The sequence below is a fragment of the Chrysemys picta genome, chromosome 5 (assembly GCF_011386835.1).
Source record: "Chrysemys picta bellii isolate R12L10 chromosome 5, ASM1138683v2, whole genome shotgun sequence".
In the NCBI taxonomy this organism is placed as follows: domain Eukaryota; kingdom Metazoa; phylum Chordata; order Testudines; family Emydidae; genus Chrysemys; species Chrysemys picta.
Window position 1 is genome coordinate 41,676,726 of NC_088795.1, and position 23,415 is coordinate 41,700,140.

General features: G+C 46.4%; 1 protein-coding gene across 1 annotated transcript in view; it reads right to left on the minus strand.

Moving 5' to 3' along the window:
- QRFPR (pyroglutamylated RFamide peptide receptor) overlaps positions 1–23,415 on the minus strand; it is a 69,319-nt gene that overhangs the window by 7,461 nt on the left and 38,443 nt on the right. The window contains exons 2-5 of the mRNA XM_005290282.4: positions 14,506–14,664; positions 7,852–7,913; positions 5,608–5,843; positions 985–1,082 (exon numbers count right to left, since the gene is read on the minus strand). Coding sequence (XP_005290339.1) covers positions 985–1,082; positions 5,608–5,843; positions 7,852–7,913; positions 14,506–14,664 — 555 coding nt within the window. The remainder of the gene's footprint in view (positions 1–984; positions 1,083–5,607; positions 5,844–7,851; positions 7,914–14,505; positions 14,665–23,415) is intronic.

The window sequence follows — 23,415 nt, forward strand, 5'->3', positions numbered from 1 at the left end:
AGATGTGCATCCAGACGCTACGGTCATCCTGTGTGTTTCCTTATTTGGACTACAGGCAATCAGCAATGGCTCTTCAAAGAGCAGAAATGATATTCTGAATGAAATATTACTGTTAACAATAGATTTGATGTAGTTGGGTGTAATCATAGTAATAGAATGGACCCCAGTGAACACAGGGTAGTGGGCAATGACCTGGCAGACAAAATGGCAAAAAAATGCTGTTGAAAATGAGCAAATTGATTTAGAGAGCCCTTTAAATAAACTGGAGTTTAAAATCTAATTAAAAATGAGTTGAGAAGAATGGCAAGAACAATGGGCAAAAGAAACAAAGGGGAATATGAAATATGCCCAAGAGAAAAAATGCTGATATACTCCAAGGCCCTGAGAGATAGAGTGAAGTGACGATTTAGAATTGTAACTGACCATTGTAGATTAATAGTAATTTGTTTCTAACAAACAAACAAATATGGATTATGTGGGATGTGCAAGGTCCAGGAAACAGATGATCATCTCCTCTGGGAGAACAAAGAGTACACCATTGAAAGGGGGTATTTTATATGGAGAAAAAAAAAGTTCAAAATTTTTCATGGAAACACCTAGTAAGAGCACTGAGAAAAAAATGAGGCCTATTAAAAAGAAATACTGAAATTCTTTCAGAATGCTAGGAATTAAAAATGAAAGACTTTAATTTTTAATTACCTATCGTGTCCAGCGCTTGGGGATCACAGACTCAGCAAGTAAGTCTGCTTCACCATAAAACACAAGAAGAAGATGACAAACTTGATAAATAGATTAAGAACCACTGTTATATCACGAGGGAATGTTTATTATTCCAGATTTAAAAGCACATATTCACCTTAGCTGCAATGGGCACTAGAGCAGCAGCACTAGAGTTTGATACAACACCAGTGATTCCATTACTAAAAAGAAAAAGACACACTCAAAAGTAAATGCCTTAATTTAAGAAGTGTGGCAGGTACTCACTGTATTCTATCATCATGTGAATCACATGGAAAGGGGCCCAGCAGACTGCAAATAAAACCACCACCATCACCATCATAACGATTGCTCGCTTCTTCTTCCTGAAATTACACGAAGGTAGCTTTTACAGAATAACTTTGAATAAACTGTTGATTAGCACAAATGCCTCAGGGTCAGCTTCTAAAGGTATTTAGGTGCCCAAAGATGCAGATAGGCACTTAATGGGATTTTCAAAAGTGCCCACTTGCTTAACCCTCCTTGAAATCACTGAACCATATCAAATAAGTAATAAATAACAAGAGCAATGTCATATTTTCCTAACTCAGGATCCAATTTGAAATGCAAAATCTACTTACCTTCATGCAACTGCACTAATAAACTGTCATTTACTTATTCAGCTCTAAATATTTGGACAGGTAAGTATTTGTAGATGCATTGAAATGCAGTTTTTTTCGAAGCAGATACTTATGAGCACACAGACTTTGAGATATTTTCAAAAGTGACTAGTCATTGAGTGTCTCAATTTCTGGGTGCCCAATTTGCAACACCTTAAATGGGCCTGACTTTCAAAAGGTGGATGCTCAACACTTTCTGAAAAATCAGGCCTCTTCTGGGAGCCAGGGAAGCAGAGCAGGTTGGGGCCGGGTCACTCCACTTCCCACAGGAAGTGGCCAGCCCTCCCACCCACAGCGGAGGCCTGGGGGGCTGCGTAGGGCACCAAAATAGCTAGGGACGGCCCTGCTTGATGTAAGTGAAAAACCTGCTTAGACAAAGATTGTAATGTGCTAAAACTGAGTTTTGATCACTAGAAAGAGTGTTGTGTTTTATTTGTAACCATACCTATCATCAGGGCCGGCTCCAGGCACCAGCCGAGCTTGTGCTTGGGGCGGCAGATTCTACGGGGCGGCATTCCACCCAATCCTAGGGCGCCACGGCCGCTTATTTTTTTTCCCTTGCTCCCTCTCCCACCCCACCCCGCTAGCCGGGGCACATCTGCTGTGCAGGGAGTCCCCCTGCACCCTGGCTCCGGCTGCCCCGCAGGTTTTTTTTTTTTCCTGCTTTGCCGCTCCGGCCGCGCCGCAGGTTTTTTTTTTTTGCTTGGGGCGGCAAAAAAGCCAGAGCTGGCCCTGCCTATCATTTAAATATCTATTCTTTATTAATAAACTAATTTGTTTTCTTACAAAACCATCTCAGTACTGTGTATTAACAGTGGAAGGCAAGTCCTCAGCAAACCTAACATGCTGGTGCATGCACGGTCTCTTTGGTGGTAGTGAAGTCTCTGTGGACCTCAGGAAATGGGTTTGGAAAGCAAGATATGGACTGGCAGAGTCCAGAAGAGTTCGCTGGCAAGACAGACAAGCTATTGTGTCGGGGAACTGAGGCAGAGCAGTACCACAGTGGCTCACAGTTGTGTGTGTCCTAAGCCAGAAGTCACAGGTAGCGTACTCTGGCCCGGATTTTCACACAATGTGCTGGTTGACTAAGGTTCACACTTCAAGCACTGGTAACAGATTTGTAAGTGATTCAGAGAAGGTATTATTAGGGAGATTGGCATACTGTATGGAAAAAGGGTAGAACTCCTAGTTTGGGGAAGTTTTAAAACCACTGTGCCTTTAGCTAAAGTGTACGTAGAGTGCGAAGGTCTGGAAGGCATTTTAAAATTTGGTGTATTGGATTGCATTCCAGCAGAAATTCTCATGGGAAGTAACATACTAACTATGTCTAAAGCCATTAATAGAGTAACCTGCACTAAAAGTTAATGTCGCTCTGTAGCCCCAGAAAGGAATTGTAAAGACAGAGAAACAGCTCAGGGGAAAGGGACATCCTTGGCCCTGACTTATCAGACAGACACAGTGAGTCTCCAAGGACAAGTGGGGCAGAGCCACTCCCAGTGCCAGTGGAGGAGGCTCTGATCAGAGCTGACAGCCAGCAGGAATTTGCACCACAGTAAAGAGCAGACCCATCCCTAGATAGCATGAGGGGTCCCCAGTTAGGGGAAACAGGGAAACGTTTTTTGAAGAGGAGGGAAGGATGTATAGAGAAAGTCCTATGGGGAAAATCAAAAATCCTGTAAAGGTTTACAAGCAGCTGGCTGTGCCTGTTAAGCATTGTAGGGAGCTAATGACATTACCCCACAACTGTCCTTTTGCAGGTCACTTGGGGACTTATGAAAAGTTGAAAAGGAACTTTTATTGGCCAGATATGAGCTGGGAGACTATTGCAGGTCTTGTGACTTATGTCCAAAGTGCAAAGACCTGCAGGGTCTCACAAAGCTCCCAGACAGCCCTTACCTGTGATCAAGGAGGCATTTCTTAGGGTGGCAAAGGATATTGTGGGCCCTATGCTCCAGCCAACCCAGAGGAAAAAGAAATATATTTTGGTGGTAGAAGGGCTCCTGGTCACAGATACCCCAAACATGAGTCACTGTTGAAAATCTTAGCCCAAAGGTTCTGTTTAGGGCTGAAGTTAAGGTGCCCAGATAACACAGTGATATATTAAAAACGTGGATGGATCATTCTGTGTAGCTGTTTCAAACATATATGTAAAGATGTGATATTTAATAATTTAACAGCTTTTACTTAACACTTTTAATGCAAAAGATAAGTATTTAAGTTATGGTAGGCAGTCTAGATGATATTGTATTTTAAAAATCAATTTTGTTGTTATAGCTGTTCAAGCAAGTCTAATTCTGATACCTAGAGATGGAGAAACTACTCAAAAATCCATGATATATCAAAAAGCAAGGATCTTTTCCTGGGACCTGGAATATTGACTGTATCTGTAATGTCTCGTTACTCTGTCAATGTCCAACATAGATAAGGAGCTGGATGGAACCTCACTACCTGATAATTTTTGTTGCTAGAGGATAATGTTTGGAGGAATGGGATCTGCACCATCTGTTAGGAGTACATGCCCTGCTTTCACCAAAATACTTTGCAGGCTCAGAGTATGTCTGGATTTATCATTACTCATGAACCCCTATATAACATTATTACCACCAGGTGTTATGAACCCAATATAAACTTCTACCACTTGAGCTAAAGTAGCAACTCTCTTGGCGGACAGAAGTAGTAGAACCTTATCCTCTATGTGGAGGAGTCACTAGCTGGGGATTGGCACACACTTTACAAGCATGTTACATTACTATTTTATTCAGTTTTCAACTTTATCCTCATCCTCATTTTGATTGATGTTAGCCACTTGACTGAGCAATCTTTTCTCTTTAAGCTGCTACTTATTCTCCTTGGATTCAATATTTAATATGTTACTCTCCTGTTTTCTGTGCACGTATTGCTAGAAGTTGCCATCACACCAGGAAACAAACTTGCCAAATTAAAGAAAAACTGCAGTGTAATATATAAAGTAGGGTAATTGCTACACTAAATTACAATTAAGCATAAGGAACTATACCATTTTGTTGTCTGCTTGTTAATTATTCATTTTTTTAATTGCATTTCAAACACAAAGTTCCCATCTGGATGGTCTCATGAGGCAGAAAAAGACTGAGGGCATTTATATCTCTTTAGAAACTACCCAATTAGAGTGTATTAAATTAGTTTTCAGGTAAGTTCCAATTCTTTTTTATTTTAATATACTACTTTCATTTTTAAAAGGCTGATAGAACAGTGGTTATAGACACACATATAATGAACTCACCTTAGAAAACTTTTGATATTATTGATCTTATTCCAGGTGGATTCTAAAAGGAACTGTATTTGATCACTCCCAATCTGCCTCAGGAATGTAACAAACTGCTTCTTCCTCCCAACTCATGACCTGCATTTTTAAAAGTGTTAATTTTAGGTGCACAATGTGACACACCTGAAAAGGGTCCAATTTTCAGAGTGTGGGTGCTTAGCACTATTTGAACATCAGGCCCTTATAAGGTGTCTCAAGTTGGGCACCAAATATTAAGTCATAAGTAGGGCCCTACCAAATTCACAGCCATGAAAAAAGCGTCACGGACTGTGAAATCTGGTCTTCCCCCATGGAATCTGGTCTATTGTGTGCTTTTACCCTATACTATACAGATTTCAAGGGAGACACCAGCGTTTCTTAAATTGGGAGTCCTGACCCAAAAGGGAGCTGCAAGGTTATTTTAGAGGAGTCACGGTATTGCCACCCTTACTTCTGTGCTGCCCAGCTCTGAAGGCAGCACCCCACCAGAAGCAGCACAGAAGGGTGGCAATACCATACCATGCCACCTTACTTCTGTGCTCCTGGTGATGGAGGCTCTGCCTTCAGAGCTGGGCTCCCAGCCAGCAGCCGCTGATCTCCAATTACCCAGCTCTGAAGCCAGTGCAGCTGCCAGCAGCAGCACAGAAGTAAGGATAGCAGTACTGCAACCCCTCCTACAATAACTTTGTTACCCCCCACAACTCTCTTTTGGGTCAGGACCCCTACAACTGCAACACCATGAAATTTCAGATTTAATTACTGAAATCATGAAATTTACAATTTTTAAAATCCTATTACTGTGAAATTGACCAAAATGGACCATGAAGTTGGTAGGGCCCTAGTCATTAGTCACTTTTGAATATCTTGTCCATAACTTTTCTTGTTGCCAGTCCCCAGATATGCTTTTCAAGACTGAGAGTTCTAACTATATGGTTTTACTTTACAAACCTTGATATCTTAGACATTTCATTCCCATGAATGGTTTGAAGAACTGAAGCATCTCCCACTCGTTTCTTAATCCAGAGTTCATAACCAATCTTACTGTACAACAGAAGCATCAGCATCAGTGGAAGAAGGAATAGTATGACAAGAATGAAGGTGGTATATATCTTTTGGTGAACAGCACTGGTCCACTCTTCCAAGCAGCAAACATACTCTTTTTCATACAGAAAGTCATATTTAATCTAAAACAAATGAAATAGAAATGAGTCACTTTAATAAGGACCCTAACTATGAAGAGTGTCATATGTTCTAAAGCCCCTTGCTTTATAACAGGAATTCAGTGGAGACACCTTTCTAGTGAGACTATTCTTCTAATGCATTTTCCATGTAAAGGGCTGTGTTCACCGTAGCTTATGCAGGGTAAAAACTGTACTTCCTCTCTGCAGCAGAGGGATTGCCCTCCAAGAAGAGCAAGAGGTGTTTTAACTGACACACTCCTTCAGGGTTTATGCTGGGGAGGGAAGTGTCAGTTTCTCCTGGAGGCAGCTGCTGAGACGTGCTGAAACAATGTACTGTTTGGGCTGATTACTTTTAAGGTTATGCTGGCCATCTTGGCCAATACAACAGGAATTGAACTGGGGTCCCCCAGAGCCAAATATGAGTCTGTACAGCTTGAGCTAAACAGATAAGGTGCTTTCTAGCTACGGCTGTAGTGGGCGCAGGTTTTCTGTGGATCAGGTACACTGGCTCTCTGTGTACCACTGGTCAAAGTCAGGTTGATTTGCATTACCACAAAGGAACCATAAGCCTGCCCCAAGTGTCTTATTTTAATTTTCCTCTACAACTGGGGTTGTGGCAAGGACTATTTTTCTATAGCGCCTATCACACTTTTGAAGTGTCTAAAGTAAAGTAGTAGTAATATTAATAATTAATACAAATCAATAAGTTAATGACAAATATAAAACACAGAACTAAATAGTGGATGAAAGAGAAACAGTGCATCCAATTTATTTAACCTTCCAAGAGACTTTTGATAAATAACCTCATTTGAGGTAATTTATCAAAAGCTTCTTGGAAGACTAAAAAAAGCCAAACGTATCTAAAAACATTGTTTAACCCTGGCATTTTTTTAATGTATATAATTTAAATGCCAGTTTGGTTGGCACATCCATTTTCATGTGAACAAAAGGTACAGCTGCATATTTAACTCTGTGATCTGGGCCCTGATCCTGCAACTAAATCCACATAAGCAGCCTGCTTTCCCCCCCGTGCGTGCACAGAATCCTACTGAAGTCAGCCTGACCCTGCACTGGTGCAGGGCTTCTGCCCAGGTGGATCAGACTGCAGGGTCAGGGCTTTGGTTTGCATGCACAAATGCAGGTATCTGTACACAGCTTTTGCATTTGTAGCTATGGAGGCTGACTGAAAACTTCTCAAACTTAAGTGAATTTTCAGAACAAATTTGTCTCATCAGCCAACAAACAAAGATTTCCCAAAAAACAACTGTCTATACACACACACAGCTTGTAACCAAGCGTACATAGCTCATGTCTGTATAGACTACTGTGCCCCTTTCTCAAACTCCAATATGCCAAGTTACACTTTTTAAAGGATTTTTTAAAAACCCAGACTCCCAAATAGCTGCTTCTAACAGTTAATGAAGGTTTTGAATGGAGTAACCGTTGCTTAAAATGTAATAGCTATGGAGAAATGTTTATAGGAACATGCCATGTAACGTAAAGATAATCATTTTCAAAGTCCCAAGCTATTGCGTGTCATTGCAAATACAAAGCAATGGGAAGGTTCAGTGCAAGGCACAGATGCAACTATTCATCTTCAAGACAGGGAGAGAGGCACAACTACAAGTAGGCAATATAGTATGGAAAGCCAGCACAAGGTTACAGGGAGGCAATCCAAATGCCCCAGGTGTCAAATTCTGCCCACATCCTGAAGTAAAGGCTTTCCAAAACTGCCCACAATCCTTTGCCAGTGACAATATTAAAAGTGTCTCTCCATTTTCTCTTTTTCAATGAGGGCCCAGAAAGTCAGATTACAAAATCAATTACTCTACGTAAGAAACACTGACAACTTTTACAGTAGCATGTGACCAGATTCTGCTTTATCCCCGCTCATAAATACTTGGAGTTTATTCAGCCTTGTTGCTATCCCCTGCAATGAGACCCTGCAAGAGCTAAGTCTGAAACAAGGACTCTCTCTGAAAGAGTGATTACATGATATATCATACCATACCTCCAGTCGCTGTACATGCCACATAGGTGACCCAACAATAACTGCCAGCAACCAGACTATTCCTGTAAACAAACAAACAAACAAACAAACAAACGTCTTCTTAATGCTCAGCAGAACAGGGAACTTAACATGAATTCATTTTACTTTAATAGCTTCACTTAGCAAAACAAAGATGTGGAACTTCGTGCTATAAACTGAACTCGAAATTTAAGGTGAAATTTTACAGTCAACATTAGTGGACAATTGACTTATTGTAAATATGAACAATAGCAATACTTTTCTCTTCATCAAGGCCCTTCATCAAGCGTTTCCTTCCTAAGGGTATGTCTACACTACGAAATTAGGTCGAATTTATAGAAGCCGGTTTTACAGAAATCAGTTGTATACAGCCGATTGTGTGTGTCCCCACATAAAATGCTCTAAGTGCATTAAATCAGCAGACCGCGTCCACAGTACCGAGGCTAGCATCGACTTCCGGAGCGTTGCACTATGGGTAGCTATCCCACAGTTCCTGCAGTCTCCGCCGCCCATTGGAATTCTTGGTTGAGATCCCAATGCCTGAATGATGCAAAACAGTGTCGTGGGGGATTCTGGGTACATGTCGTCAGGCACCTCCCCCTCCGTCAGAGCAACGGCAGTCAATCGATTCACGCCTTTTTACCTGGGTTACCTGTGCAGACAACATACCATGCCAAGCATGGAGCCCACTCAGCTCAGCTCACCGTCACCATATGTCCTCTGGGTGCCGGCAGACGTGGTACTGCATTGCTACACAGCAGCAGCTAATTGCCTTTTGGCAGTAGACGGTGCAGTATGACTGGTATCTGTCGTCGTCGTACTGCAGTGGCTGAAACTCTGTATGTCTCCCAGTCGCTGCCTTCCCAATGACGATGATAGCTATCAGTTGTAGTATGCTATTTTCTGCCACGCGCCCAGTATTTTCTGCCAAGCACCCAGAAGATGCCGAGGGCTATCAGTCATGCTGCACCGTCGTCTGCCAGCTTAAGATGTAAAAAATAGATTTGTTCTGTATTCATTTGCTTCCCCCTCCCTCCGTGAAATCAACGGCCTGCTAAACCCAGGGTTTTGAGTTCAATCTTGGGGGGGCCATTCTGTGTGACAGTTGTTTGTGTTTCTCCCAGATGCACAGCCACCTTTGTTGATTTTAATTCCCTGTACCTGTACGCCATGTCATCACTCGCCCCTCCCTCCCTCCCTTCGTCCGTCAGATACTAGTTTCACGCCTTTTTTCAGACCAGACGCCATAGCACTGGGATCGTGGAGCCCGCTCAGATCACCGCGGCAATTATGAGCACTATGAACACCACGCGCATTGTCCTGGAGTATATGCAGAGCCAGGACATGCCAAAGCAAAACCAGGACCAGCCGAGGAGGCGATTGCAGCGCGGCAAAGAGAGTGATGAGGAAATTGACATGGACATAGACCTCTCACAAGGCACAGGCCCCAGCAATGTGCAAATCATGGTGTTACTGGGGCAGGTTCATGCTGCGGAACGCCGATTCTGGTCCCAGGAAACAAGCACAGACTGGTGGGACCGCATCGTGTTGCAGGTGTGGGATGATTCCCAGTGGCTGCGAAACTTTTGCATGCGTAAGGGCACTTTCATGGAACTTTGTGACTTGCTTTCCCCTGCCCTGAAGCACCAGAATACCAGGATGAGAGCAGCCCTCACAGTTGAAAAGCGAGTGGCGATAGCCCTGTGGAAGCTTGCAACGCCAGACAGCTACCGGTCAGTCGGGTATCAATTTGGAGTGGGCAAATCTACTGTGGGGGCTGCTGTGATCCAAGTTGCCAGGGCAATGAAAGACCTGCTGATATCAAGGGTAGTGACTCTGGGCAATGTGCAGGCCATAGTGGATGGCTTTGCTGCAATGGGATTCCCAAACTGTGGTGGGGCGATAGACAGAACCCATATCCCTATCTTGGCACCGGAGCACCAAGCCACTGAGTACATAAACCGCAAGGGGTACTTTTCAGTGCTGCTGCAAGCCCTGGTGGATCACAAGGGATGTTTCACCAACATCAACGTGGGATGGCCGGGAAAGGTACATGATGCTCGCATCTTCAGGCACTCTGGTCGGTTTCGAAAGCTGGAGGAAGGGACTTTCTTCCCGGACCAGAAAATAACCGTTGGGGATGTTGAAATGCCTATCCTGATCCTTGGGGACCCAGCCTACCCCTTAATGCCATGGCTCATGAAGCCGTACACAGGCAGCCTGGACAGTAGTCAGGACCTATTCAACTACAGGCTGAGCAAGTGCCGAATGGTGGTGGAATGTGCATTTGGACATTTAAAAGCGCGCTGGTGCAGCTTACTGACTCCCTCAGACCTCAGTGAAAAGAATATCCCCATTGTTATTGCTGCTTGCTGTGCATTCCACAATATTTGTGAGAGTAAGGGGGAGACATTTATGGCGGGGTGGGAGGTTGAGGCAACTCGCCTGGCCGCTGATTACGCGCAGCCAGACACCAGGGCGGTAAGAGGAGCACAGCAGGGCGTGGTGCGCATCAGAGACGCTTTGAAAACGAGTTTTGTGACTGGCCAGGCTACGGTATGAAACTTCTGTTTGTTTCTCCTTGATGAACCCTCCAACCCCCCCCCGACCCAGTTCACTCTACTTCCCTGTAAACCAACCACCCCTCCCCTCCTCCCGCCCCTCGAGCACGGCTTGCAGAGGCAATAAAGTCATTGTTACTTCACATTCATGCATTCTTTATTAATTCATCAGACAACAAGGTGGATAATTGCCAAGGTAGCCCGGGATGGATGGGGGAGGAGGGAAGGAAAAGGACACACTGCATTTTAAAACTTTAACTCTTATTGAAGGCCAGCCTTCTGATGCTTGGGCAATCGTCTGGGGTGGAGTGACTGGGTGGCCGGAGGCCCCCCCACCGTGTTCTTGGGTGTCTGGGTGAGGAGGCTATGGAACTTGGGGAGGAGGGCTGTTGGTTACACAGGGGCTGTAGCGGCGGTCTCTGCTCCTGCTGCCTTTCCTGCAGCTCAACCATATGCTGGAGCATATCAGTTTGATGCTCCAGCAGCCGGAGCATTGACTCTTGCCTTCTGCCTGCAAGCTGACGTCACCTATCATCTTCAGCCCGTCACTTGCTCTGTTCATCCCGCGATTCAGCCCGCCACCTCTCCTCTCGTTCATATTGTGCTTTTCTGTAGTCTGACATTGACTGCCTCCACGCATTCTGCTGTGCTCTGTCAGCGTGGGAAGACATCTGGAGTTCCGAGAACATATCATCCCGAGTCCACCATTTTCTCCTTCTAATGTTCACTAGCCTCTGTGAAGGAGAAACATTTGCAGCTGGTGGAGGAGAAGGGAGAGGTGGTTAAAAAGACACATTTTAGAGAACAATGGGTACACTCTTTTGTTATAAGGTCGCATTTTTCCTCTTATAGTGAGGGCCTGCCGGTTTGGTATGAGAGATCACTCACGCAGATTTCGGCTTGCAGGCAGCCATGGTAAGCCACAGTCTTTTGGCTTTTTTAACCTTCTTAACATGTGGGAATGGTTTCAAACAGCAGCGCCCTCATTTCCCATATCAAGGATGAATTGGGTTGGCCATTTAAAATGGGTTTTCAATGTAAAAGGAGGGGCTGCGTTTTCCGGGTTAACATACAGCACAAACCCAAGTAAACCACCCCCCCACACACACACCCGATTCTCTGGGATGATCACTTCACCCCTCCCCCCACCGCGTGGTTAACAGCGGGGAACATTTCTGTTCAGAAGAGCAGGAACGGGCACCTCTGAATGTCCCCTTAATAAAATCACCCCATTTCAACCAGGTGATCGTGAATGATATCACTCTCCTGAGGATAACAAAGAGAGATAAGGCACCATTCGGCACTTGCTCAGCCTATAGTTGAACAGGTCCTGACTCCTGTCCAGGCTGCCTGTGTACGGCTTCATGAGCCATGGCATTAAGGGGTAGGCTGGGTCCCCAAGGATCACGATAGGCATTTCAACATCCCCAACGGTTACTTTCTGGTCCGGGAAGAAAGTCCCTTCCTCCAGCTTTCGAAACCGACCAGAGTGCCTGAAGACGCTAGCATCATGTACCTTTCCTGGCCATCCCACGTTGATGTTGGTGAAACGTCCCTTGTGATCCACCAGGGCTTGCAGCAGCATTGAAAAGTACCCCTTGTGGTTTATGTACTCGGTGGTTTGGTGCTCCGGTGCCAAGATAGGGATATGGGTTCCGTCTATGGCCCCACCACAGTTTGGGAATCCCATTTCAGCAAAACCATCCACTATTGCCTGCACGTTGCCCAGAGTCACTACCCTTGATATCAGCAGGTCTTTCATTGCCCTGGCAACTTGGATCACAGCAGACCCCACAGTAGATTTGCCCACTCCAAATTGATTCCCGACTGACCGGTAGCTGTCTGGTGTTGCAAGCTTCCACAGGGCTATCGCCACTCACTTCTCAACTGTGAGGGCTGCTCTCATCCTGGTATTCTGGCGCTTCAGGGCAGGGGAAAGCAAGAAACAAAGTTCCATGAAAGTGCCCTTACGCATGCGAAAGTTTCGCAGCCACTGGGAATCGTCCCACACCTGCAGCACGATGCGGTCCCACCAGTCTGTGCTTGTTTCCCAGGCCCAGAATCGGCGTTCCACGCCATGAACCTGCCCCAGTAACACCATGATTTGCACATTGCTGGGGCCTGTGCCTTGTGAGAGGTCTATGTCCATGTCAATTTCCTCATCACTCTCTTTGCCGCGCTGCAATCGCCTCCTCGGCTGGTCCGGGTTTCGCCTTGGCATGTCCTGGCTCTGCATATACTCCAGGACAATGCGCGTGGTGTTCATAGTGCTCATAATTGCCGCGGTGATCTGAGCAGGCTCCATGATCCCAGTGCTAGCTATGGCGCCTGGTCTGAAAAAAGGTGTGAAACTAGTATTTGACGGACCAGGAGAAGGAGGAAGGGCGGGAGGGAGGGAGGGCCGAGTGACGACATGGCGTATAGGTACAGGGAATTAAAATCAAGAAAGGTGGCTGTGCATCAGGGTGAAACACAAACAACTGTCACACAGAATGGTCCCCCCAAAGATTAAACTGAAAACCCTGGGTTTAGCAGGCCGTTGATTTCACGGAGGGAGGGGAAGCAAATGAATACAGAACAAATCTATTTTTTACATCTTAAGACGACGGTGCAGCATGACTGATAGCCCTCGGCATCTTCTGGGTGCTTGGCAGCAAATACTGGGCGCTTGGCAGTTAGTGTACTACGATGGTCTTCAGGCCTATTGCACGATCTGCTGCTCAGGGAAGACTCTGCTAATGTGCGATGATCCAACTTGTAATAGGACGGTTACCAGTCGTAATACACCATCTGCTGCCAAAAGGCAAAAGTCTGGTGCAATGCAGCCCTACGGCTGCCAGCCCCACAGCTGCCAGCACCCAGATCGCCGATGAAGGCTACCAGTCATGCTGCACCGTCTACCGCCAAAAGGCAGTTAGCTGCTGCTGCTGTGTAGCAATGCAGTCCCACGTCTGCCGGCACCCAGATGACATGTGGTGGCGGTGAGCTGAGCGGGCTCCATGCTTGCCGTGGTATGTTGTCTGCACAGGTAACCCAGGTAAAAAGGCGCGAATCTATTGTCTGCCGGTGCTCTGACGGAGGGGGAGGGGCCTGACGACATGTACCCAGAACCTCCCGCGACACTGTTTTGCATCATCCGGGCATTGGGATCTCAACCCAAAATTCCAATGGGCGGCGGAGACTGCGGGAACTGTGGGATAGCTACCCATAGTGCAATGCTCCAGAAGTCGACGCTAGCCTCGGTACTGTGGACGCGGTCCGCCGACTAGAGCACTTAGAGCGTTTTATGTGGGGACACACACAATCGGCTGTATTCAACCGATTTCTATAAAACCGGCTTCTATTAATTCGACCTAATTTCGTAGTGTAGACATACCCTTAGCCGTGTGAACGTGTCCAGGCTTAATTCGATTTAACGCTGCTAAATTCGACCTAAACTCGTAGTGTAGACCAGGCCTAAGAGTCTCAAGAGCTTTCAAGAGCAGCTACATTTGATGCCCAGGCAACATCTGCCCTGTGAAAAGCAAGATCAACATCACCCTATGTTCTCTTTGCACAGCAGATATGAGTAATTAATACAGCCTTGGCAACTGGCGTGCCTCTTCAACAGTACTTGTGTACTTTGAATATCTCTTGCAAAATGACTGTAACAAGGTTATCAAAATCCTAGTCAAAACCTATTCAAATATGAACTATTTTGGAACAGAAATCAAGGCTTTCCCAACTACCCACAAACAGCAAGGATGGCCACTTCAATTTACATTAGCCCATTAGTTTGTGAAAAAACAAAATCAGGCTTTTGAGGCAGGCAAATTGAGAAAGTTGTGGATGGTGTTAATTTTTAAAAAGGGGATAGAGGTGAAGTAGAAAGACAAGGGATTGTCCCAGTCTTGCATGGACAGTATTTCTGAGCCGCTTCATAGAATATGGCTAGACTCAGCAGTAACTCTGTACCATTGCACAGATCAATACCTTCTCTACTATGCAAACCTCCTACACCAGTTACCCACAACAGAATCATTCAACTAGCAAACGATGTGTGTTGTATGAATACTGGAGTTGCCTAAGATCTTACCCAGCATTGTGAAAGCTCTTCTGTTGGTGTACTGCCATTTCATTTTTAATGGATGCACAATTCCCTGATGCCTTTCCACAGCAATGCAGGTCATTGTGAGAATCTCAGCAACAATAGCAGCAGATTGAACAAACGGTACCATCTTGCAAGCAAACGCACCTGTAATTATTAAAAAGTAAAGCATGTAATCATTGAGGTTAGTAAAAATAATAAGCTCAGGGAGTCAATAAAGTGATATTAAGAACAAACGAACCTATCTTCCTCAGATACATTTATTTCAATATCTAGACTTCTAGGAAGCTCCTTTCCAGTGCCTGTCACACGTGGCCCCTTGCATTTCTATAATATTTAGAACTATTCAAAATTCTCCCCTTTCGTACAATTTAAAGATGAAAAAGACCTATGTGATCTTGCCCAGCTCCATAATAACGTAAGACTCTTCCCGACTATTTTATTAGGCTACATCTACACTACAGGGGGGAGTCGATTTAAGATACGCAAATTCAGCTACGTGAATAGCGTAGCTGAATTCGACGTATCGCAGCCGACTTACCCCGCTGTGAGGACGGCGGCAAAATCGACCTCTGTGGCTTCCCATCGACGGCACTTACTCCCACCTCCGCTGGTGGAGTAAGAGCGTCGTTTCGGGGATCGATTGTCGCGTCCCAACGGGACACGATAAATCGATCCCCGGGAGGTCGATTTCTACCCGCCGATACAGGCGGGTAGTGTAGACCCAGCCTTAGGGTTTTGTTCAGTCTCCTTTTAAATGTCCTAAGTTACATGACATAATCATTTCCCTTGGGAGGTTGTTTTGCAGTCTCATCTATCTATCAGGCAGTTTTTCCTGGTATTCATCTGAATTTTTCCTTTTCTTCACCATCTCATTACTTCTAGTTATATCCCCAGTTATTCTCCTCCCTCCTAAGTGTTTACATCCTCCAAAATATTCATAGCCTTAAGTTGTCCTTTTAGGCACCATTTAGCCAAGCTGTGCACTTTTCACTCTTTAAAAAGTTATCTCGTAAATCAACACCTTAACTATTTTTGCACTTTTCTAATCTTATTCTTATTTGTGAAGATATTTTGTTAGCAAGACTGTCAGAATTGAATGCAATATTCCAATTCCAAAAAGCTCGTATGTAGATTCCTGCCACAAAACATTATGTTTCTGTACAGCTGGCCCCAAACAATCGTACTTTGTTTTTTTATTGCTGCGCTAACTCATCGCAAATGCATATTTAATTTGCAGCCAAGTATTATTTAGTCATTCTGAAGTATTGATTTTTAAGTATCTCCCAAGATAATAGCTGTAGTCCTGTTTATCACTACAAAAGTTTTTTTTTTCTCCTGCTGATAATAGCCCAGCTTATTGATTAGTCTCATTATAGTATGGCAACTATAGTATAGTTGGTATGGCAACACCCATATTTTCATGTTCTCTGTGTATATATATCTTCCTACTGTATTTTCCACTGTATGCATCCGATGAAGTGGGTTTTAGCCCACAAAAGCTTATGCCCAAATAAATTTGTTAGTCTCTAAGGTGCCACAAGTATGCATCGTTCTTTTTGCTGATACAGACTAACACAGCTATCACTGAAATCTTTCCCAAATGTATTCCCTTATATTAACCTCTTCCCAAACTGAATCTTGTCATTTTCTGTCCAATATTTCAAATCCTGATGTCATTTTAGATTCCTTGTCCTCACAACTCTTCCCTATTTAGAATAATTTGTTAATTTCATCAATAATTGCCCTATTCCCTTTACTAGATCATTAATAAAGATTTTTTGCAAACTGTAACCAGAGTAGGGTGACCAGGTGTCCGGTTTTCGACCACAACACCCAGTGGAAAAGGGACCCTGGAGGTTCTGGTCAGCACTGCCGACCGGGCTGTTAAAGGTCCGGTCGGTGGCCCAGTCGGTGGTGCTGCAGCACTAAGGCAGGCAAGTCCCTACCTGTCCTGGCACCGCGCTACGCACTGGAAGCAGCCAACAAGTCCGGCTCCTAGGTGGGGGGGGGCCACGGGGCTCCATGTGCTGCCCCCATCCTGAGCACTGGCTCTGGACTCCATTGGGTGGTTCCCAGCCAATGGGATGTGGGTGGGACAGTGCCTGTGGGCAAGAGCAGCATGTGGAGCCTCCTGCCCCATCCCCCCTCACCTACTAGTGCCAGACCTGATGCTGGCCACTTCCGGGGCACAGCACAGTGTCAGAACAGGTAGGCAACCTGCCTTAGCCCCGCTGTGCTGCTAACTGGGAGCCGCCTGAGGTAAGTCCAGACCCCTACCCCTAGCCCCAACCCCTGTCCCAGCCCTGAGCTCCTCCCCCAAATCTGGAGCTCCCCCTGCACCCCAAAGCCCTCATCCCTGGCCCCAGCCCAGAGCCCTCACTCACCCCCGCACTCCTGCCCCAGCCCTGAGCCCCACTCAAAACTGGAGCCTGCTCCTGCACCTCAAATCCCTCATCCCCAGCCCCACCCCAGAGCCCGCACTCCCAGCCCAGAGCCCTCACACACCTCTGAACCCCAACCCCCTACCCCAGCCCTGAGCCCCCCCCCCCACCCCAGAGCCCTCACCCCCCTGCCTCAACCCACATCCCCCTCCCACATTCCAAATCCCTTGGACCCACCCCCTAGACTGGAGCCCCCTTCTGCACCCCAAACCCTTCATTCCCAGCCCCACCCCAGAGCCCGCACCCCCAGCTGGATCCCTCACCCCCTCCCACACACCAGCCCTGCTCCAGCCCAGTGAAAGTGAGTGAGGGTGGGGGACAGCGAGCCACCGAGGGAGGGGGAATGTAGTGAGTGGGGGTGGGGCCTCAGGAAATGGGCAGGGCTAGGGTGTTTCGTTTTGTATGATTAGAAAGTTGGCAACCCTAACCCAGAGGCAGTCCCAATAAAGCCAAAAGAGTTGTATGGGTGAAACTAAGAACATTATTTCTCTCTATATATATTTGATTTGTTTGAAAATTAAATGTAAAAAAGTGTTTAAACACTCATTACACAAACAATGAAATGCAGAAAACAATGGGGGTGGGGGGAGAAACAAGAAATCAAATCAAGGCTCAATCCTGTCCTTTTCTGTACAAAGTGGTGATGGGAACAGGCATGGGGAAACTTCCTTGACTGTGACCAGCAGGATATGCTGCCATCACAGCACACAGAAAGGAGCAAGGATGAAAGCCTAGTTTAAGCACCAGCCTGCACACCATGAGTTTGCTACTGCTCATTGATTTCAATAGGCACAAATTCCTTTGAGTTTAGCATTGTAGGAGTAATCTCCAAAGGCGTGTTGGTCAAGAGTTAGGGCATATGGCCCAAATAATCCTCAAAGGTTATTAAGGCACCTAATTCCTACTGTAGCCAGATGGCAAGTACATCAGGTCCTGCTCAGAAGAGTAGCAAAATGTACCTCACAGTATAATACCCAGCTATCCTTGTGCAGTCTTAGCCTGGCCAGCAGGAACCACATGGAAGAAGTTCCCCTGGGTTGCATCTATACTTCCCATTGTTCTGCTGGCCAGGGAAGGATTTGTACTACTAGGTATTTTACTGAATGGTTACAAACAGCAGGATAAGGCCCCTGTGAAACATAAAGGCAACATGATGACAAGCATGACTCATAATAAAATAGCAACCACTTCTTCCTACACTTCCATAAATGTCTACAGCAAATCCTTAATGAGAGTGATCCAATAGCTCACTAAACAATACCTCTTTATGTCCAGTGCAGCGTGGGAGATAACATGCACTCCTGTAGTTGGATTATATCTGCTCTGCAAAGTTGGTATATTTACCTCCTCGGTAAAGTAATAAAAAATAACCCCTAACACCATTTCACAGTTGCTAAATGAGAAAATAAGCAGGTAAAAATTATACCACATAAACCTTGGTTGTCTTTGAAAAATCAGCATCTTAGTGTCAGTAAGCTAAAGGCAAAATGATGTAGGGCCTGATTCAAAGCCCAGTGAATCAAAGGAAATTTTCCCATTGACTTCAATGGGCTTTGGATCAGACTACCAAAGAGCGTGCGGAGGGAATGTACATGGGGAAAGCAAAAATTAAGTCCATTGAAACCAATGGAGTGAACACTAGTATGTTAATAATTCACAATAGAAAAGTCCAAATTCTTCTATTTCAGTTGTAGCAAAAACAAAACACTGTCATATATTGCTCCTCATAGTCTGTAAAACAGACAAGGCATTTAATAGTTCCCGTTTAAATCATGCAATTTTTAGTAAGTCCACTTGAACAACATTATAATACTCAAGATTTCTAGAGATATCAGTGTACTATAACTTCTGGAGCCACATGCAGTTCTTAGGAAGTTAATATGTGGCTCCTTGTATAGGCACCGACTCCGGGGCTGGAGCTACAGGCGCCAACTTTCCAGTTTGCCTGGAGGTGCTTACTGCTCAACCCCTGGCTCTGCACAGGCCCTGCCCCCACTCCACCCCTTCCCGCCCCCTCCCCTGAGCCTGCCGTACTCTCGCTCCTCCTTCCCCTCCCCCCCCCCCCCCCCCAGCCTCCTGCATGCCACGAAACAGTTGATTGGGAAGTGCAGGGAAGGCGGTGATCGGCGGGGCTGACGGTGGGCGGGAGGCGCTGGGAGCCGGAGCGGGGGGGGGTAAGCTGATGGAGAGGCTGCTGATGTATTACTGTGGCTCTTTGGCAATGTACATTGGTAAATTCTGGCTCCTTCTCAGGCTCAGGTTGGCCACCCCTGTAATAAAGGGAAAGTGTAATATTAGTAATGAGTCTATGATTTTTAGTGATACTGTGAGAGATTATGCCATACACTATCAAAGAAACTGAGGAACCACCTGATCAGCTTCCTATACAGCAAACAGGAAAACATCAAAAAAGAGCTCTCCAACCAGGAGACTTTCATAAATAACCAACCCTCCACACAAATGGACTTTACTAAAATAAGACAGGAGATCTACATTACACACTTCATCTCTCTACAAAGAAAAAAGGACCATAAGCTGTCTAAAATCCTACCTGCCACATGGGGCCACAACAGTGGTACCCCTAATTCACCCAGCAATATCGTCAATTTATCCAGCTACACACTCAACCCAGAAGAAGAGTCTGTCCTATCTCGGGGACTCTCTTTTTTCCCCAGCACCCCCACGAACATGATACAGTTCTGCGGTGATCTGGAAGCCTACTTTCGCCACCTCCGACTCAAAGAATACTTTCAAGATAACACTGAACAATGCACTGATACACAGATACCCTCCCACCAACAACACAGGAAGAAGAACTCCACATGGACTCCTCCTGAGGGTCGAAATGACAGTCTGGACCTATACATAGAATGCTTCCGCTGACGTGCACAGGCAGAAATTGTGGAAAAACAACATCGCTTGCCTCATAACCTAAGTTGTGCAGAACACAATGCCATCCATAGCCTCAGAAACAACACTGACATTATAATCAAAGAGGCTGATAAAGGAGGTGCTCTTTTCATCATGAACAGGTCTGACTACTAGGAGGAGGCTGCCAGGCAACTCTCCAATACCCAATTCTACAGGCCACTTTCCTCAGATCCCACTGAGGAATATACTAAGAAACTGCACCATCTACTCAGGACACTCCCTACATTAACACAGGAACAAATCAACATACCCTTAGAGCCCCGACCGGAGTTATTCTACCTACTACCCAAGATCCACAAACCTGGAAATCCTGGACGCCCCATCATCTCTGGAATTGACACACTCACTGAAGGACTATCTGGATATGTGGACTCTCTGCTCAGACCCTATTCATAGATTCATAGATTATAGGACTGGAAGGGACCTCGAGAGGTCATCGAGTCCAGTCCCCTGCCCGCATGGCAGGACCAAATACTGTCTAGACCATCCCTGATAGACATTTATCTAACCTACTCTTAAATATCTCCAGAGACGGAGATTCCACAACCTCCCTAGGCAATTTGTTCCAGTGTTTAACCACCCTGACAGTTAGGAACTTTTTCCTAATGTCCAACCTAGACCTCCCTTGCTGCAGTTTAAACCCATTGTTTCTGGTTCTATCCTATGCCACCAGCACTCCCAGCTATCTCCGTGATACCACTGATTTCCTGAGAAAACTCCAATGCATTGGTGATCTCCCAGAAAACACCATCCTAGCCACCATGGATGTGGAGGCTCTCTACACAAACATCCCACACACAGATGGAATACAAGCTGTCAGGAACAGTATCCCTGATGATGACACAGCACAACTTGTTGCTGAGCTCTGTGACTTTATCCTCACGCACAATTATTTCAAATTTGGTGACAATATATACCTCCAGACCAGTGGCACCGCCATGGGCACCCGCCTGGCCCCACAATATGCCAACATCTTTATGGCTGACCTGGAACAACGCTTCCTCAGCTCTCGTCCACTCACGCCCCTTCTCTACCTATGCTACACTGATGACATCTTCATCATCTGGACCCATGGGAAGGAGACTCTGGAAGAATTCCACCACGATTTCAACAGCTTCCACCCCACCATCAACCTCAGCCTGGACCAATTTACACGGGAGGTCCATTTCCTAGACACCACAGTACAAATAAGTGATGGTCACATTAACACCACCCTATACCAAAAACCCACCGACTGCTATGCCTACCTTCATGCCTCCAGCTTCCACCCCAGACACACCACACGATCCATCGTCTACAGCCAAGCACTGAGGTACAACCGCATCTGCTCCAACCCCTCAGACAGAGACCAACACCTACAAGATCTTCACCAAGCATTCTCAAAACTACGATACCCACACGAGGAAATAAGGAAACAAATCAACAGAGCCAGACGTGTACCCAGAAACCTCCTGCTACAAGACAAGCCCAAGAAAGAAACCAACAGAACTCCACTGGCCATCACCTACAGTCCTCAGCTTAAACCTCTCCAACGCATCATCAGTGATCTACAACCCATCCTGGACAATGATTCCTCGCTTTCACAGACCTTGGGAGGCAGGCCAGTCCTCGCCCACAGACAACCCGCCAACCTTAAGCATATTCTCACCAGCAACCACACACCGCACCATAACAACTCTAACTCAGGAACCAATCCATGCAACAAACCTCGATGCCAACTCTGCCCACATATCTATACCGGCAACACCATCACAGGACCTAACCAGATCAGCTACATCATCACCGGTTCATTCACCTGCACGTCCACCAATGTTATACATGCCATCATGTGCCAGCAATGCCCCTCTGCTATGTACATTGGCCAAACTGGACAGTCACTACGTAAAAGGATAAATGGACACAAGGCAGATATCAGGAATGGCAATATACAAAAACCTGTAGGAGAACACTTCAACCTCCCTGGCCACACAATAGCAGATGTAAAGGTAGCCATCTTACAGCAAAAAAACTTCAGGACCAGACTCCAAAGAGAAACTGCTGAGCTTCAGTTCATTTGCAAATTTGACACCATCAGATCAGGATTAAACAAAGACAATGAATGGCTAGCCAATTACAAAAGCAGTTTCTCCTCCCTTGGTGTTCACACCTCAACTGCTAGCAGAGGACCTCACCCTCCCTGATTGAACTAACCTCGTTATCTCCAGACTGATTCTTGCCTGCATATTTATGCCTCTGGAAATTTCTATTACATGCGTCTGACGAAGTGGGTATTCACCCACGAAAGCTTATGCTCCAATACATCTGTTAGTCTTAAAGGTGCCACAGGACTCTCTGTTGCCTTTTAGTGATACTGTAAATACTCTACTGGAAGTTTCATGTTTATTTGACATCCAGTCCAACCCAGCCAAGAGTGGAAAAATTAATTTAGATCATTGTCATCCACATCCCCTCCAACTCCCATCTCCTTTGGTTTTTGCTTGCCTACAGCAGTTTCCAGCATGCCTTACTAGGAGAGGGCACCTCTGTCGGGGTGAAAGTAACTTAAAGGACTTACCAGTACGCCGGAGTCCTGAGCGGGGGCATGGCCTCAACTGGAAGAGGCGGGGCCTCAACCAGAAAAGGCGGGGCCTTTCAAGATTTAAAGGCCCTGGGGCTCCAACTGTGGCTGGCCCTAGAGCCTTTAAATCACCCCAGAGCTACCAGCTGCAGAGGCGGCAGGGAGCTCCAGGGCTCAGGGACAAATTAAAGTGCCTGGGGCTCCGACCGCCGCAGAGCTCCGGGCCCTTTAAATCACTGTGGGAGCCCTGCCGCCACTACCCCGGGGCGGCAAGGCTCGGGCGGGGATTTAAAGGGCCCGGTGCTCCTGCCACTTTTGGGAGCCCTGGGCCCTTTAAAGCACCGCCAGAGCCCTGACACCGCTGGGGTAGTGGCAGCGGGGCTCGGGCAGCGCTTTAAAGGGCCCGGGGCTCCCCACTGCAGCCGGAGCCCCGGGCAGTGGCGGCAGGGCTCCCACAGTGATTTAAAGGGCCCAGAGCTCCCAGCAGGGGCTGGAGCTCCAGGCCCTTTAAATCCCCACCTGAGCCCGGCTGCCGGAGCTCTGGCGGTGATTTAAAGGGACCGTAGCTTCCTGCAGCGGCTGAAGCCCCGGGTCCTTTAAATCACCGCCGGAGAAGCTGGTCCAGTCCGGCACGGCGTACTGGCTCTTGCCAGTACGCCGTACTGGCTTACTTTCACCTCTGACCTCTGTCCATGCCTCTTTAACCGAGACCTGGAGTAGGGAATGAGGCTCCAGAAATTCCTGACCCTTCACTACCTCTCCTTAGGGTCAGGAATCAGGGCCTGCAGCAGAGCTAGTCTCCAGGCCAGCTTCATCATACAGCAGGCAGCAGGCAGCTGCCTGATTGGGCATGCCACGTGATTAGCTAGAGAGGATCAATGCTCATGCTGACCACTGTGCCTGCTCCTGTGTTACCTGACTCCTGCTGCTCCTGCCTTGCATCCAGCCTTCCCTCTGTCCTGCCCC